This window comes from Elephas maximus, chromosome 17, assembly GCF_024166365.1.
Source record: "Elephas maximus indicus isolate mEleMax1 chromosome 17, mEleMax1 primary haplotype, whole genome shotgun sequence".
Lineage (NCBI taxonomy): Eukaryota > Metazoa > Chordata > Mammalia > Proboscidea > Elephantidae > Elephas > Elephas maximus.
In genome coordinates, this window is record NC_064835.1 from 74,699,120 (window position 1) to 74,716,889 (window position 17,770).

The 17,770-nt window shown below is 43.8% G+C and overlaps 1 protein-coding gene across 1 annotated transcript in view; it reads left to right on the forward strand.

Annotated features, from left to right (window-relative positions):
* The window catches only part of TFDP1 (transcription factor Dp-1), a 123,177-nt gene that overhangs the window by 98,371 nt on the left and 7,036 nt on the right, over positions 1–17,770 (forward strand). The window contains exons 4-10 of the mRNA XM_049856239.1: positions 311–417; positions 8,850–8,971; positions 10,255–10,420; positions 12,370–12,513; positions 13,769–13,837; positions 16,415–16,566; positions 17,388–17,554. Of these exons, the coding sequence (XP_049712196.1) occupies positions 311–417; positions 8,850–8,971; positions 10,255–10,420; positions 12,370–12,513; positions 13,769–13,837; positions 16,415–16,566; positions 17,388–17,554 (927 nt within the window). The remainder of the gene's footprint in view (positions 1–310; positions 418–8,849; positions 8,972–10,254; positions 10,421–12,369; positions 12,514–13,768; positions 13,838–16,414; positions 16,567–17,387; positions 17,555–17,770) is intronic.

The window sequence follows — 17,770 nt, forward strand, 5'->3', positions numbered from 1 at the left end:
AATCTCCCTTTTGATTAACTCAGAGTCAACTGATTAGGGACCTTAATTACATCTGCAGGATTTCTTTTACCATAAATGTAACAGAAATCACAGGGGTGATATCTCACCATATTCACAATTCTGCCCACACTCAACCCTCTTCCTTTTAAAACAGAATTAAGCCCAGTAGAGGGAGGTATTTGCACTTGACCCATAGATCTGACGTGCCAAAAGTGAGGAAAGTGAGAATTTTTAACCAGAAGTATCGTCTTCCTGGATTTAGAAGAGAAATGTGCTGCTTAATAACCTCTTGTGTTTCTTTACGTTGTAGGTGTGGTATCTTTAGTAGCTGTTCATCCTTCCACAGTAAATACACTTGGAAAACAACTCCTGCCAAAAACCTTTGGACAGTCCAATGTCAACATTGCACAGCAAGTGGTAAGGAGCCATTTGACAAGGATGGGCTGTGGATATTCTGGAATATGGATTGGGATCTTAACGGGTAAATCAGGAGTAGGATTAGTTGGTGTGCGGTGAATTGCCCTTGATGTTCACAGTGGTGCTTAGGTTTTGGTTCAAAAGTTGTACTGTTGGAGGTCTTCCCTTCCCACAAGGATTTTCAGTGCTTGCTTCCTGCTAGATGGTTGAGAGTGCTGGATTTTTCTTTACTTTTTCCCGTGATTTAAGGGGTTACTGTTACAGTGGTAGTGATGCTGCGTTAGGTTTGTGGAGGCCTATGTTCTCGAGGTGCTTATGTACATTTTATCTCGTTTGCTTCTTCTCGTAACTGTGCAGTTGATAAGGTGGGTATTTGAGAGGAGCCTAAGACAAACCATGAAAAACTAAGAGAACAGCCAGAATTTCAAGAGAGCTGCCCATGGAGGAGACACGCAGGGAGTGAGTACCCAAGTGAAAACCAGAATCAGGGCTTCTGCTTCCTTCTCCCGTGTTTTTACACCGCCCCCTCCTGCTGCACACATAACGTACTCTTTTCCTTGTGCTCAGCTGTGTTCTTATCCGTTGTTTATGTAATAGTCCTAAACTTTTAGTTAACAATTTTTTTTTTTTTAATGTGTTAAAACAGTTAGCTTTGGAGTAAAAAGGGATGGTGCTGCCAGTGGAGAACTGGCACGGCATCTGCTTTTACCTTTCTCAGGTCACGCCCTCACAGGGCATCCTGGTCCTGGTACCAGGGTTGTTAAGGAAGGCGATGGAAGGCTGCCATCAGAATAGAAGAAGGGAAGCTTTTTCTCTTGTAGGTCTGCTCACACAGGAAACGGCAGGCTGTGATGTCTCGGCAAACTTAGACGTTTGCAGTTTCTGCTGAATGTTATTAACACTGTCTTAATGATGTTGTTGGCTTTCTTTGTACCCTTTGCTCCTTTTTCTTCTCTGATGGCTTCTAGACATCGGCCTATCAAAGACAAGAAATATCCCAAACAGAATTCTGCAAGCAGGGTGGGATGGGTGGGTTTACACCTCTAGGAGTCAGAATCAGGACCCCTAATAGGTAGGTAGGGTTTACCCAGTGCAGATCCTGTGTATAACTAGAATATTTAACGAGGGCTATACGTGCATAAACATCAACAAAGGATATTAGGGGTTTGCAGTCCTTCCTCTGCTAGTGGCTAAGGGTGCAGTGTCTAGTCTTGGGTGTGGATTCTTGCTGCTCTGGTCCCTGATGCTCTAGTCTGTGCTGGGCTGTGTGTTTCTAGCTTCAGAGGGGCGCTTCCTGCCAGGTCCAGGCCTTCGTGGTGGGAACGAATGCTCTTCTAGCAGCCCCAGCTGCGTCCTTCTGCCTCCCTCCACTCTGCTCTGGAAGGTGCTGCTGTGGTGTCTCCACACCGCCCACGCCTGCTCAGGATGCTGCGCTCTCTTCTCAAACACATGTGGTGTGATGTCACCTTTTGGCGGGAAGAGAACCTTTGTTTGGAGGGAGAGGCAGAACCGGGTCCTCTGCAGCCCAGCAGCAGTAGCTTTGCACCAGATGCTCTGGGATTGTTTGTTACTCTGTCCAGTTTACTGGTTCTTCTGTAAGCTCAGTTTGGGGTGTATCCTTTCTGCGTAATAATTTTTTTTTTTTTCTTTAGGGGAACAATTACTGCATACCACCGATATTTTGGTCATTTCCAAATTTGGGCCTTTATTTTAAATTCTTTTCCACTATTTCCATTTTGTTTAAGTGCACTTGAATTTTTCAAGATCCTTTTCATGGATTCTAGTATTGATTTAGTTTTCAGAGCAAGCTCCTTGTGCTTCCATCAGCTTTCCAGTACACAGTTAGCACCCTGATCTCTAGTGTTCGGCCCCTGGGCTGCTTCCATCCACGGCTGGTGATCATCAGCACATCTTACTCTCCAAAGTGACTTTTTCTTAGTTTGAGTTTATAGTTACACGCTGTGCCAGAGGTAGTGTGGCCTAGCAAGAAGACAATGGTGTTCATATCTCGGCTTTCCTACTCACAAATGGTCCTACGACCCCAGTGACCCAGGCCCTCCACAGTAAAATGTGATAAAATTTTGCTTTGTAAAATTATTGTGAGTTATCAAAAGCCATAGTACGTGGAATTCCTAGCACCGTAATCAGCAGCTTACAGGTTTTCAGTAAGTGTCATTTTGCTTTAAGCTGCAAATCCCATTTTATGTTTTCCTTTATGAGGGCATATAGTTTGATTTTTATAGCCACTGCGTACTATATTATAGCAGAGTTTAGCTTGGGGAATAAACCTGATTAATTATACCAACAGTTCTGTTTAATTTATCAAGCTGCAAGTTAAATAAATGATTTGAATTAAGTGGATTTGAGTTGAGAATAAAATGGCTATTTTTATACCTCACAAAACCCCACACAATGAAAACTTAGAAGTAACAAATATTTCTTAAACCTTTTTATAAACCAAAAGTTAATAAAAAGAGGGACTGGCTGATTGTGACATCAGAGATGAGGTCTAACCTCGTGTGAGTGAAAATGTAACCTGGGGCGAGGAATGGTCCTTAAGATTTTCAGCGTTCATTTAATCAGTGTGCCTGAGTGCCTTCAGTACACAGCCCAGACTGCGGTTATGTTCATCAAATTCTGAAATTGCCATCCGTATCGCCTTGTTACTGTCATTTAGTTACTGTCGAGTCGATTCTGACTCACAGCGGCCCCGTGTGTGTAAAGTAGAGCTGCCCCACAGGGTTTTCAAGGCTGTGTGACCTTTCGGAAGCAGATTACCAAGCTTGTCTTCTGGGACACCTCCGGGTGGGTTCAAACTGCCAGCCTTTCGGCTAGTAGTTGAGCATTTAACCATTTGTGCCACTTAACCATCTGGGCCTCCTATGTCATCTTGCATTTCAAATCCACCAGGCGCTCCTTGGAAACTCTGTGGGGCAGTTCTACTCTGTCCTGTAGGGTCGCTATGAGTCGGAATTGACTCGACGGCAGTGGGTTTTTTTGGGTTTATGTCATCTTTTACAAGAGCCTTACTTCTGAAGTACTGAGATCTTTTTTTGTAAACCTCATGTTGCAAAATATAACATAAGAAAAAAAAATGCACAAAGCAGTACATGTAACTCACTGAAGCAAATACCTTTATAACCACCACCCAGCTAAGAAATAGCATATGGGTAACACCCCAGGTTCCTCCTTATGCCTGTTCCAACCACAGCTCTTTTCTCCTACAAAAGGTTACCACAAACCAGATTTTTATGGAAAAACCACCTTTTCTTTATCATTGTTACCACCTGACCATACCTCTCTATGCATCTTAGTTTTGTCTATTTTTGGATTCTTTAAATAAGTGGAATCCTACAGAACATGCACTGAGATGATTCCATTTTCAGTTTTCAGAGCACACAAAATTAAGGTGCAGCTACCACACCCTGTCTCGGTGGTGGTTCTCTTTTCCCTAGACCAGATTACAGGAGGGCTAGACTTTACAACACAAGAGTTCACTTTGGAGGCAGTAAGACTGGCTTGCTGGGGAGGAGGCGGGTAGCAGAGCATCCCAGGTAAGATTGGCCAGGCTGGTTTTCACCAGGCTTCTCTGAGATCAGATGCTCACAGTACACACTTCTGTTTTTTTAGGGTGTCAGGTCTTCACTGACTCTCTTTACGCAGTTGGTGTAGTTGGAATTGCAGGAGCTTGGGAGTCAAAAGACCCGAGTTTGAATTCAGTCTCTACTACCACTTACCAACTGTGTGATCTTAAGCCACGTTAATTTACCTTCTGTGAACCTCAGTTCACATCTGAACAGTAATCCAAAACCAAACTCAGTCGCTGTCGAGTCGATTCTGACTCATAGCAACCCTACAGGACAGTAGAACTGCTTCATAGGGTTTCCAAGGATCAGCTGGTGGATTTGAGCAGCCAACCCTTTGGTTAGCAGTCAAGCTCTTAACCATTGCACCACCAGGGCTCCTGAACAGTAATAACAGTACCAGTTTTCCAGGATTGTTGAAGTGATTTAAAAAGTAACTACATCTAAATGAACTCCGGTGGTGCAGTGCCTGGTCACCCCCTTCACTCTTCCTCCTTCACAGTGCCCAACACAGGAGAGAGGTCTCGTGTGGACACTCTCGTGTTCCTTCATGGAAGTTGTGAGGCATGGAGATGAAACTTCCATCCCCTTGAAGAAATAATCGTTATATAAGTGGAGACAAATGTTGTCAGGGAGTTTCTGAAACACTCCCGACGTACACAGACTCTTTTCTTCTCAGATCCCTGAGCTACTGACCTTACAAGCCTCACGGAATATAACTGCTCCCCAGGTGGCTCTTTGGTTTCTGGATGCAGATGGAAACCCAGCGCTAAGTGTGGGACCAGCCATCTGCTCAGATGCTGCAGCTTCTGTTCATGTCCTGGCGTGGTCTTACGCCCCGGCCACTCCCAGCCGAAATAGTGTGGCTGCTGTTTGGAAATCTTGTTCCCTTTTCCTCCTTTCTCAGTTCTATCCATTCTCTTCTCATATAGCTCATCTCCCCACCCCCAGTTAACTTCTTCTCTTACTTTCTCTCCCCTCGCTCCGGACTCTCCCTTCCTCTGTTGCCCATTTTCCCATCCTTAGTTCTTGCCCTGCACGTCCTCCCATGCTCTCAGTTGATCCTCTTTTTCTGTTGACCCATAATGTTTGTAGTTTATACCGTCGAAATGAAATAATGCTCAGTAGTAACCTATGTATTTGTGTTGATAGAGGTGCGTGTTTGCATGAGAACCACGAAAACATTCTTCTGCAATATGTACACCATATCTGTATTCAGCCTAGTCTTCTGTCACCGAGATCTAGAAAGAAGGAAAAAGTAAAATGACCTGAGCCAAGTAGATGTCAGAAACTCTAGACAGTGAAGCACATGTGCTGTATTCTTGGGAGAGGTTAACTCTTACCTTACTCACAGTGCTAACAAGTTCTTTGTCTGCAGCCTACTTGCTTGCTTGTCTGTCTGATGTTCAAGTCCATAATTGATTAAGAATGGCCCATTGCAGGGACAGAGGGACAAGTATAAAGGCCAGTACAGGAGGGCACCCCCAGAGCCAGGAGATGCCCAGCTGAGGGCACAGGCCAAAAGGTACAAAAAGGAGACGTGGATGCTGAAAAACTCCAGCAGTTTGGACGAGTCTTGCAGCAGAGCAGAAACCCAGGTTCCCAAGTAACTGGAACGGAAGGTGTGTCATGGTACAGTGCTGTTCAGCAAGCAGCGCCGGCGTCCACGCAATGGGCTCCCTTCCCTGGGGTTTCCAGGGAGGTGAGGTACGCACAAGGAAGCTTCCCACAGGGAGAACAAAGCATTTAATGAAGAGATCCGTGTAAAATAGCTAAAGTATAAAATCGAAGAGAGTATGCTCAGTTTCCTGCTAAACTTGGCTTTCTCGGATGACTTATCCCCTCCACCTTGTGAACACACAGCCAGTGTGTATGTCCTAAGACTAGTCTGCTGTGTTCTTTTGGCTAAAACGCACTGATGGTTGAGAGTCTGTGTGTCTTCACCTTTTTGCTCCCAAGGCCAAGTATACTACAACTATAGTAAACTCAGGTGTTTTTAAAAAAATTTTTTTTTTTTTTTTTTTTTTAAACTGATAGTGGAAGCTGAGGAAAGGAGAGTAACAGGAGAGTTCAGGCTTAAGCACGTTTCAGCAAGGTTTTCCCAACGCTTGACAGTTGAGTTCCTGTTGCCCAGGAAAAGTTTCTTTGTTCTTTCACTCTTAAGTGGATGATTTTTTAGAGCAGTTTTAAGTTTACAGAAAATGTGAACAGAAACTACGGCATTCTTACATACTGGCCTCACCCTCTGCCCCCAAAAAACCAAACCCAAACCCATTGCTGTCAAGTCAATTCCAACTCATAGCGACTCTAGGACAGAGTAGAACTGACCCATAAAGTTTCCTGGGAGCGCCTGGTGGATTGGAACTGCCAGCCTTTTGGTTAGCAGCTAGGCGCTTAACCACAGTGCCACCAGGACTCCTATTTTCCCTATTATTAATATCTTGCATTGCTGTGGTGCATGTGTTAAAATTGACGAACCTACTGATACGTTATCATTAAAGTCCACAGTTTACATTAGGGTTCATTCTTCCTGTCGTACGATTCTGTGGATTTTAGAAAATGCATAACGCCATGTATCCACCACTACATAACTGTCCTAAAAATGCCCTGTGCTTCACCTGTTCATCCCCCACCACTACAACCGAGTTGATTTTAATAAGCAGTTATTGAGGATCTACCGTATACTGTGTACCTGTCCTCTGGCTTTCTGTTCTCATTGCAGAATAATGAGATGTCCCCGTCTGGAGGTTCAGATAGAACTAATGAAAATAGTTCTAAAGAGAAGACCAATTAGAAGATCCTTTTGTTTTAGGGTCAAGGTAGAGTGGCTCATGGAGTCATGAGATTGCATTTGATTAAGCCCTTTTCTCAGGGAGAAAAATTACATATGTAAGGTCATTTAAAAATTGAATTTGAAAGGACTTCACTACCTCTTTGCATTGGGTGTGCTTGCATGTTCAGGCAAGGACTTCACAAGTTCAGAGAGGTTAGCAAACCAGGGTCTTCCATTTACTTTCTTGGGAATACCAATTGCTTTGAGTAGCAGGTCTTCGTGTTTTTCAAACGGTTTTGGCCACAAAAGAAATGCATTTCGTGTTGTAACACAGAACAGCTCTGTGAATGAATGCGCACATACGTGTCAAAGAGACCAAAGTTTCATACAGTAGGACTCACCTATGGGAGATTTGTTCTCTTTTCAATTCGTTTTCATTTTTCAGAAAATGTACTAACTGGATTTCATGACCTACTAGTGAGGGGCGACCCACAGTTTGGAGGACAGCTCTGGTAAATCTTTTATGTTAGAAATGTAAACTCAGCATTTACATTTAAATGGAAACAAAAAGGATGAAAATGCAGTTAACTTCTTCTCTTCATGGGCTGTAACTTGTGTGTGGACCATTAACATTGAGTGAGGTGATCTGGGCTTAGAGACAGATAATTTTAAAAAGTCCCTCTGTCAGCTGTTCACAGGGCCGTGGGCAGGTAATGTGTTTATCTCGCTAAGAAGGGGAAGTGAAGGGGAGCAGCCAGCTGAAATAACCCAGGGACAGGAGACACAGCCAGTCTTTTCAGAGGTAGATTCTCTTCTCTCCCCTAACATTCAGATGTCTGGCTTTAATGCATTTAACTGAACTTAATATCCACACAAGCAGTTTGAATTATGGAGGCATTTCGCTTTGGAGTAAATTGAATCTCTTTAACATTTACTGAGAAACAGTGTTTCTGAATAATTTTACTGAATCATCGGTGCATTGATTTAGGTATAAGGATTGTGCAACAAGATCTTAGAAAGGTTAACATTTTAATTGATTGCCCTAGGCAATGTCTATTTATTCCTAAACGTTAATATTTAAACATGGGTGGAACTAAAGTCCTTATTGTCAAAAGACAAACCCCTTGCTCACTTTCTTTAATGAAGACACAGTTATTGAACGCCTCAGACACTACAGAACGGATGGTATTGGGGCTTTGCATGTGTGTGAAGCTGACTGGTGAATGTCAGTTGGTGCAGCTTTCAGAGGATTTGCTTGACCACTGAGCGTCGTAGTGGTCGCCAGATGTATGAAAACTAGTGGGTTTTGGCTCCCAGTGTTAATTGCCCACCCCTCCCTGACAGTGTTTGGTGTGCTCCGGTTTCCAAAGAAGGTGCCATTGGGATGAGATACCCCAGTGTAATAGTCTTAAACCTAAGCATTGGTTATCAACTTGTCGATGGTTATACTGCCTGAGCTGATGAATGGACTTTGGCTGTGTCTCTAATTCTGTGTATGCCTTTGTTTTGAGAGCTGTTCTTCGTTTTTATAGCTGGCCAGTTTTTAGTACCACTGAAGGATACAATCTTATCGTGTCCTCATTATAGAACGGAACTAAAAGAGGGTGAGAGGAAAAATGGAAACATTGGTGACGTTCCTTATACCGAATTCTATATTGGGATACTTTTTTTTCCTTCTATGGTATCCTTCCCACTCCCCCAGAAAATCATTAAACTTGAACTTTACTGCCTCTCCCTTGCGGTCTAATACTCATCCATCTGCCACTGGAGGTGTGCATTGTTTTCTGCCTGGCTTGTTTGGGCCATTGGGAGTTTCTTGATGGTTTTGCTTAATTCGAGAAGATGGAAAGGTTGGTGAAGGGGAATCAAAGACGTGATCAGAGCAGACGTGATCCTATCGGTCACTATTTCCAAAGTGTCAGCCCTTGGGTACTTATGTTATCATTGTTCTCTCTAATTCTTTGTGGTTAATAAAATTCAGAAGTGGCTGTAGATAATGAACGAATAATAAAAATGGCAGCATCATAATATGGGAGATTTCTGATTGTGTTCTGAATTGTCTTTTTTAACTGTAGGTAATTGGTACACCTCAGAGACCTGCAGCGCCAAATACTATCGTGGTAGGAAGTCCACACACCCCTAACACACATTTTGTATCACAGAACCAGGCTTCAGACTCCTCACCTTGGTCTGCTGGGTGAGCAATACTCCTCTCAAACTATTAGAATTAACAGAATTGCTTAGAGTTTTAATCCTAAAAGTTCTTCCTTGTGGCCAAATATGTTGTATGATCATGCCGTAGGTCCCCTGTGTAGACTTATTTTTCAGAGCTCTTAATAAAATCGGTCTGTTTGTAATTGGACAAATGTGCCATTCATGTCCAGAGTAGACACAGCTACACTCTCACCTCAGTAAATGAGAAGTCAGGATGGCTGGGAAAACCGTTCTCCTTCAGTAGCGTTTCGGTGCAATTGTTACACTTGAAAGGTTGATCAGTTCTTGGCAGAAGAGGAGGAAGAAGCTGGCTTCATCCACTCAGTGGTAACTTTAAAACTTTGCCTTGTCTGCCCTGGAACGTAGCAGTTTAGGAAATAAGTATGAACGTGATCACTCTTAGGGCATCTTCATCCATAACTGTAAATTTAACTTTCAAGATGTTAGGGGTTACAGCCCATTCATACCACCCCTCATGGCCCCACCAGAATTGTTACTCAGATCGTTTCTTCCTCTAAAGCAGAGTCTGATGTGAACACTTTTATTTTACTTGGTCAGCCGAATATCTTTCCTTAGAAACAAGTAAACAGAAACAAAACAATCAGACCATGTCTCTGTTGGTTATAAAGCAAAAAAATGGCCAGTCTCATTTAGGAAATTTAGCCAATTAGAAACGGAGAGCATTGTTTTTCGTTGAGGTGCTGACTCAAGAAGTTCAGAAATTTGGGTTTACCCTCTCAGTCCCGAAACACTCATAATGTTCTTACAGTTTTGGCACCCATTCTCACGTGGGTCTTCACAGCCTTGTCTAATAGCCTGGGGAAATTGCCACAACGAATTCCTGAGTTTACGCCAAAACTTCCCAGAATTCCTGATGCCGGTGGACATCTTAAAGATGTAGCGTGTAGTGTATTGATCTCTGTGCATCACAGATATAGTATAACCGATCCCCATATCTTTGACATGTGACGATGCAGGTGTGAGATGTGGCCTCTTAAATGCTCATTTTTCTGACCTTGAAGGGAAAAAACAAAACGTTAAACACCCACACTAACAATGTACTATCTCCTTGAAGGTAGCTAATTGTCCTATGACTTGGAATAATGAGGAAATCTTGGCCTGATCCTATGAGATCTGTTGCTCCAGTTGGACTTGGGCCCTTTTGGGGGTAGCCTAGTACATCTTTTAGGTAAAAGTGTGTCTTAATTCTAGGTTGGCGCTGAAGAATGCTCATGGCTGTTTATGTTTTCCTTTGTATTTTTGAAGGAAACGCAACAGAAAAGGAGAGAAGAATGGCAAGGGTCTGAGGCATTTTTCAATGAAGGTTTGTGAGAAGGTTCAGAGGAAAGGAACCACTTCATATAACGAAGTGGCAGATGAGTTGGTCGCCGAGTTCAGTGCTGCTGATAACCATATTTTACCAAATGAATCAGTAAGTATATGCTGGGTGGGCTCATGTCAGAGACCAGGCATAGCAGAACTCACCCGCGTTTCATAGCTCACTCTTTTTTTGTTTGTTTGTTTCAAACGTACAGAAAAATTCCAAATACATAGAGCTCTTCCTTCCTGAACCATCTGAGAGTACATTGTTGGTAGGATGTTCCATCAGTCCCAAATGTTTTAGTGTGTACCTGGGTGGTACAAATGGTTAAGTGCTTGGCTGCTAAGCGACAGGTTGGCCGTTCAGATCCACCCAAAGGTGCCTTGGAAGAAAAGCCGGGCAGCGTGCTCCCGAAAGGTCACAACCATGAAAACCCTATGGTGTGTAGCTCTGCTCGAAACACATGGGGTCGCCATGAGTTAGAATCAACTCAGTGGCAACCGGTTTGTCTTTCCTTCAGACAAGGACATTCTCCTGCATAACCACAATATAACCACTAAAAGTAGGAAATTACTATTGAAACATTACTACAGTCTGATCCTTAAACTCTTCCATTTCTTTTACCAATGGTCCCACTAAATCTTCTCTATAGCGGAAAGTTCCAGTTTAGAATCACATGTTGCAATTAATTGTCGTGTCTTTTCTGTCCCCTCCGATCTGGGATACTTCTCAGTCTTGCCTTGACTTGTATGACCGGGACACTTTTGAAGGTCGTGGGACCGTTGGTTTTGTAGAGTGTCCCTCAGTTTGGGTATGTCTCATGTCTCCTTATGGTGAGACTCAGCTTGAGCATCTTTGGCAGGAACGTCAGGGAAGGGGGCAGATGTCCTCGGTGCATCCCACCAGGTGTGCATGGTCTTGATTAAGGTGGTGTCTGCCAGCCTTCTGCACTGTCAGGTGTCTCCTTTCCACTTCGTAACTAATAAGAATGTATGGGGATTACTTTGAGACTCTACATATTCTGACCCTTATCCTACTTTGCGTTCATTCATTCATTTATACCAAGTACCCAGTGCCGTCGAGTCGATTTCGACTCAAAGCGAACCTATAGGACAGAGTAGAACTGCCCCATAGGGTTTCCAAGGAGCGCCTGGCGGATTTCAACTGCTGACCCTTTGGTTAGCAGGCGTAGCACTTAACCACTATGCCACCAGGGTTTCCCATTCATTTATATCACTATGAATGTACAGCTTCCTATTATATTCTGCTAACCGAAACGGTTGTTTGAACCCACCCAGCGGCTCCATGGGGGAAAGACCTGGCAATCTGTTTCCGTAAAGATTATAGCCAAGAAAGCCCTGTGTGGTTGCTGTGAGCCGAAATCAACTCGACAGCACTTAATAACAGCAGCATTTTTTTCAGTGGCTTCGAATGTGTTTCTCACATTTTTTGTCTCGATGCTCAAAACCAGTACAAATTTGGCCAGTGGGAGCCCGTTTAATCTGGCTTATCTACATACATTGAAAACCATGAGCTCACACTAGTGGCTAAAATTCCAAACCAACACCTCAGGACTCTTTCTAGTTTTCTCCCTTTCCCTATTTATAATTCCCTCTGTGGCAATGAGAAACTTGACTCCCGTTATCTTAAATATATGTACTTATTTGATGGATCAGAGCCCCGGTGGCACAGTGGTTAAAGGTCAGCAGTTCAAATCTACCAGCCACTGTGGAAATCCTATGGGGCAGTTCTACCCTGTCCCATAGGGTCGCTATAGGGCCTTCTGCACAGGTGTCCTCCTTAGGGTCTCCTTGGCCTCTGACACCATGTGCCAGGGTTCAACACCTGCTCTGGGCCTCTGTGGCTCCCCCAGGCACCCACCCTGGGACTGACATCTGCCTTGCTCAGCCCCATCTAGCCTGTAATGTTAGAAGCTGCAGTGATAGGTTTATACCACATAAAATGAATTGCTAAGCCTGTTTGCCTGGTCTAAAACTTGAAATGTTAACCTCCAAGCTGTGTGGGATCTTTTTAGAAGATTAATGCACTGTCTTTGCCAGGCTTATGACCAGAAGAACATAAGACGACGAGTCTACGATGCCTTAAATGTCTTAATGGCCATGAACATCATCTCTAAGGAGAAGAAAGAAATCAAATGGATTGGTTTGCCTACTAACTCGGCTCAGGAATGTCAGAATTTAGAGGTATGCTTGTAACCATTCCGTTTTAGTCATGTCCATGTAAACACCCACCAAAACCAATTCCGTTTAAAACTGGGCTGTTTTGGCTGTCTACACCATTGCTAAATTTTTTAAGGCTGTTTTGCTACATGGTCTCAGGCCATCTGTGCCTAGCTCAGACCGGGTAAACAGATGGATCCAGATTCCTCTTGTAGAGTTGTTTCCCCATGTTTCTCAGTCCTGATCCTAGGCAAAAAGTGAGAAACATTCCTACCACTTTCTTTCCTTCCCCTTTAACGTTGGGAAAGCACACCCAGGCTGACTGAGCTAACTCTGCAAGCCCTCCGCTGTGGGTAGTGGGTGAGGGGGCTGTGGCGCCCAGATTTGGTTTATTATTAAATGCTAGTGTAGGCAAAGTTGACATCCTCTTTTGTGGGATTTTTTTTTTTTTTTAATAGCCATATCCATGGAGTAGGAAGAAAGGGAATAGAAGGGATGGTTTTGAAATCGAATGAAAACTCACCTGTGAATGTTTTATTTTATGTCAATATATATTTACCACAATTAAAAAAAAACAAAACTTACCTGTTTCCCGTAGAACCTACATTCTAGATTTGTCCATTTCTCCACAGTTAGATCCAGGACAAATGTTTTTTGGCAAGAACCTACTGAAGTGATATCATGTTGATAGATGGGTTTTTTTTTTTTTTTATTGTACTTTAGATGAAGTTTACAGAACAAACTAGTTTCTCATTAAACAATTAGTACACGTTTTGTTTTGTGACATTGGTTACCAACCCCACAACGTGTCAACACTCTCGTTTCTCAACCTTGGGTTCCCTATTACCAGCTTTCCTGTCCCCTCCTGCTTTCTAGTCCTTGCTGCTGGGCTGGTGTGCCTTGTTAGTATCGTTTTGTTTTATGGGCCTGTCTAATCCTTGGCTGAAAGGTGAACCTCAGGAGTGACTTCACCACTGAGCAGAAAGAGTGTCCAGGGACCATACTCTCAGGGTTTTTCCAGTCTCTGTCAGGCCAGCAAGACTGGCCTTTTTTTCGAGTTAAAACTATGTTCTACACTTTCCTCCAGCTCTGTCCAGGACCCTCTACTGTGATCCCTGTCAGAGCAGTCAGTGGTGGTAGCTGGGTACCATCTTAGTTGTGCTGAACTCAGTCTGGTGGAGGCCGTGGTAGTTGTGTCCATTAGTCCTGATATAGGGGTTTTTAAATATGCTATATTAAGCAAATTGTGATGATTTCTTGTATTGGTTTACTTTTGAAGGTAGAGAGACAGAGAAGACTTGAAAGAATAAAACAGAAACAATCTCAACTTCAAGAACTTATTCTACAGGTAATAAATTTTATCTTTGGAAGCAAGTAATTTCCTTTTTTTTTCTTTTACTAACAGCTAGCTCCTCCAGCAGTAATATCTTATAGTTGGAGCTTATACTCCTACACGGTAAATAAAACCTCTACTTTGAGATTTTGAGTGTGAATTTCGTAAGTATTCGTGGAGCACCTTATACGCAGGTGTTGTGAGGGACACAAGGCCCCTGTGCACGTGTTGTCAGGGACACAAGGCCCCTGTGTAAGTGTTGTCAGGGACAGAGGCTCACAAGACATGGGCCTTGTTCCCAGAGAGAGCAAGCGAGAGAGAGAATTTTGTGTGTGAGTGTGAGTATGTGTGTGTGTCTTAATGTTACTGACCACAAAGTGTCTAACTGGTAGAAGGAATGACTTCATGAAAAAGGTAGCATTCTTAAAAATTTACTCTGATATGTATTAAGTATGTACTGAGTACCAGGCACTGGACTAAGTGTTTGGGATGAAGTCATGAGCATAATAGAAATGGGTCTTGTCCTTTCGGAGCCTACATTCAAGTGAGTGAGACGGACAGTAAACCAAATAAGACTTGATTAACACTGGTTGAGAAACAAGCAGGATGCTCCGTTAGAGAGTGAATGTGTGCTAGGCCTATAGAGGAGATCTACGGTGTGGTGATGGAGGCCTTGTGGAAACAGAGCATAGCAATTAGAGATTAGAGAGAGGCAGCATCAAAAGCAACTGAGGTCTGATCCTGGGTTTCTGGGGGAAGGGTGGGCCCAGTTAGCAGACTAGAGGGTCAGTAGGAGCAGGCACTTTAGGCTTGGTGACGGGAGCAGCGAAGGGGCAGAAGTTGCTGGGAGCGGTCTGGCAGCAGGCTGAGGTACCTGCTTGAGTGAGTCACCTACACAAAAGAGATATTAGCCACCGTGGGAGTGAGTGGAATCAGGAGGAAGCACACAGAGAGAAGGGAGCTAAGACCAGGGTCTATACTCAGGCGGAAAAGCTAAGGGATAAGAGATTTCAAGGAAGGGGGGCATAGAAGGCCGTTGGATGCACACCTGAAGAAAGGCCAAAAAGAATGTGTGTAGACAGGTGGGACATTTGGGCCGGCTCTCAGCTCTCGCTGTCTCCTGCAGCAGATGGCTGCTTTAGGTGGGGACCAGGGCACTCAGGCTGTAAACCACTGTTGACTTGATTTTACTCCCAGGCAAAGGGGCTTATAGTTAAGGGAGGAGTCTGCTTATTTGCATAAGGAGGTGGCTTATTCAAAACATTGATTACTCTAATTTGCAAATTAAAGATTCATTTAGAAGGATCACCCAGGCTTCAAATATCCTGGGAAATGTTGGGTGCGCAGTCACTCACAGCTTTGTGTCAGCATAGCCTGCTGGGATGCTTCCAAGGGGAAGCTCTGGTGGGCTGGAGGGAGGTTGTGTGGAGTTGATAACAGGGGGAGAGGATGGGCAGAAGAGCAGACAGGCATAGATTTCCTGGCCCTCCAGACCAGCAGGGGGGAGGGTAGGAATGGGTTGGGCAGTTGTCACCTCCTGGACTCCCAGGGGGAGAACCTGGTGGCATAGTAGTTAAGTACTATGGCTGCTAACAAAAAGGTCAGCAGTACACATCCACCAGGCGCTCCTTGGAAACTCTATGGGGCAGCTCTACTCTGTCCTGTAGGGTCGCGATGAGTCAGAATCGACTTGATGGCAGTGGGTTTGGTTTGGTTTGGGACTCTCAGTTTTCTTCTACTTGGTTGCTCCCCATTAAAATGAATTCTTCTCTTTTTCTTTGTTTCCGTAGCATATTGTAGCTATTTTTTTTTAAAAAATCTGAACAATTGATGCCTCTGTCCTACAAGCCATAAGCTCCTGTGGGGCAGATCCTGTGACTATCAGCAGCAGCTTCTTGGGGCCTGGCCCACAGACAGTAGGTGCAGGAGGAGCGGGCGAGGGAGTGAGTGAAGGCAAATTTTCTGGCCTGAAATTAACAGCAAGAAAGTTATGTTCATTGTAAAAGCATCCATTTTAGGGCATTGAAGCCTTACCTTTCTAGATTTAGGCCCGTAGGACTCTCCCTGCCCTCTTCTCAAAAGTCTGAAATAAATGACCTCCAAGATAAGTGCAAGTTTACAAGTCTATGTGTCTGTAGGTACAGTAAGCTGGGAAACCTCATGGAGGGGCAGGGGACAGAGGAGGAACGAGGGAGGACAAGCCAGGCAAGGAATTTAACTTTTCTTTTAATTCCTTTTCTTGAAGTATGTTTTTATTTAAACGGTGTGAGTGCTTGCCTATCCCACGTTCTAAATTCTCCTCTGAGTATTTGATTTTTCCGAATGGATTTGTCTACCCAGGCTACTAAGTCTTCCTAATACTAAAGAGGTCACATGAATTAACCAGGTGTCTGCAGCCTCCGAAATGTTCACTAGGATCTCTAAAGGAGAGTTCGGATAACTCCCTGTTGTCTATCTTGTGGGGCTGTGGGGAGGATTATAAAGAACTCCTCGGAGAAAAGGTATTATATTGCTACATAAATGCATCATATCATTGTTCCTACCAGGGGTGACTGATATGATTAGTATGTAAATTGGTTCATCTCGTTTTAGCAAATTGCCTTCAAGAATCTGGTGCAGAGAAACCGCCAGGCAGAGCAGCAAGCCAACCGGCCACCTCCGTCCAACTCCGTCATCCACCTACCGTTTATCATCGTGAACACCAGCAAGAAGACCGTGATCGACTGCAGTATTTCTAATGACAAGTAGGTGGTTCATGGAAAGAGAGAGGCTTTCCATCCGCCCTGTCGTTTCAGCTGTGAGTGTCGTGTCAAAAGTGAAGAAGTGCCGTAGTCAGTCTTGTCAGAAAGACAATAGCACCTCTGGTTAATTTAATTATAAATACCTAACTTATAATTATTAAATGCAGTCTTTTAGTACAATTTGGAGCCGTGGTGACGCAGTGGTTAAGAGCTCGGCTGCTAACCAAAAGGTCAGCAGCTGGAATCCACCACCGCTCCTTGAAAACCCAGTGGGGCAGTTCTGCTCTTACAGGGTCGCTATGAGTTGGAATTGACTCGATGGCAACAAGTTTTGGTTTTTTTTAGTATATAATTAACTTTCAGGTTTATTTCTTATTTCCACGGTTACCCATCTCTTTTTTAAGGAAAACAAAACTTATTAGGATTATTAGTTGGACAATTTTCTTAATAATGCATGAATAGCCAGATAGTTATTTAGTATCTGTGATGGAGTGGTGACAGGCAGCCCCAGAGCCTTCATTAGAATATTCCATATACCCGGCGGGGCCAGGTAGTTTCCTAGTTTTCATGCCTATAGTTTGCTAGACAGCAACTTATGATACTGCTGGGATCTGTCATGTCTTTTATTTCTGTGGTTATTCATTTCCTGTAGTTGAAGAAATTTCGTAAAGAGGCACCAGGTAAAAGGGAACCAGAAGGGCTGGGTATGTTCAGGGTGAGTGAGCAGACTCTGCTTCAGGCCCCCTACACCAAGCGTGTGCTGTTGTTCAGCCTCAGAAGTCTTGACGATTGTGCTGTTCTAACTGTGAGCTTTTCCCTTTCAGATTTGAGTATCTGTTTAATTTTGACAACACGTTTGAAATCCATGATGACATAGAAGTATTAAAGCGAATGGGAATGGCTTGTGGCCTAGAATCAGGAAGCTGTTCAGCTGAAGACCTTAAAATGGCAAGAAGTTTGGTACCTAAAGCTCTGGAACCTTATGTGACAGGTCAGTGAAAGCCACCCCGATGGCTACAGTGTATTTTTTGGCTGGATGCTTATTCCTGGGTTTTCCTCCTAGAGTTATAGAATGCATAGCTCCTCGTTGCTGAGCTTGACTCCACACACTTAGGTACCAGAGCAAATATGACAAAAAGGAGAGAAAGGAGGGAAGGGCTAGACTGACAAAAGGGATGTGGGGGTGACGGAAGAGTAGATGGCAGTG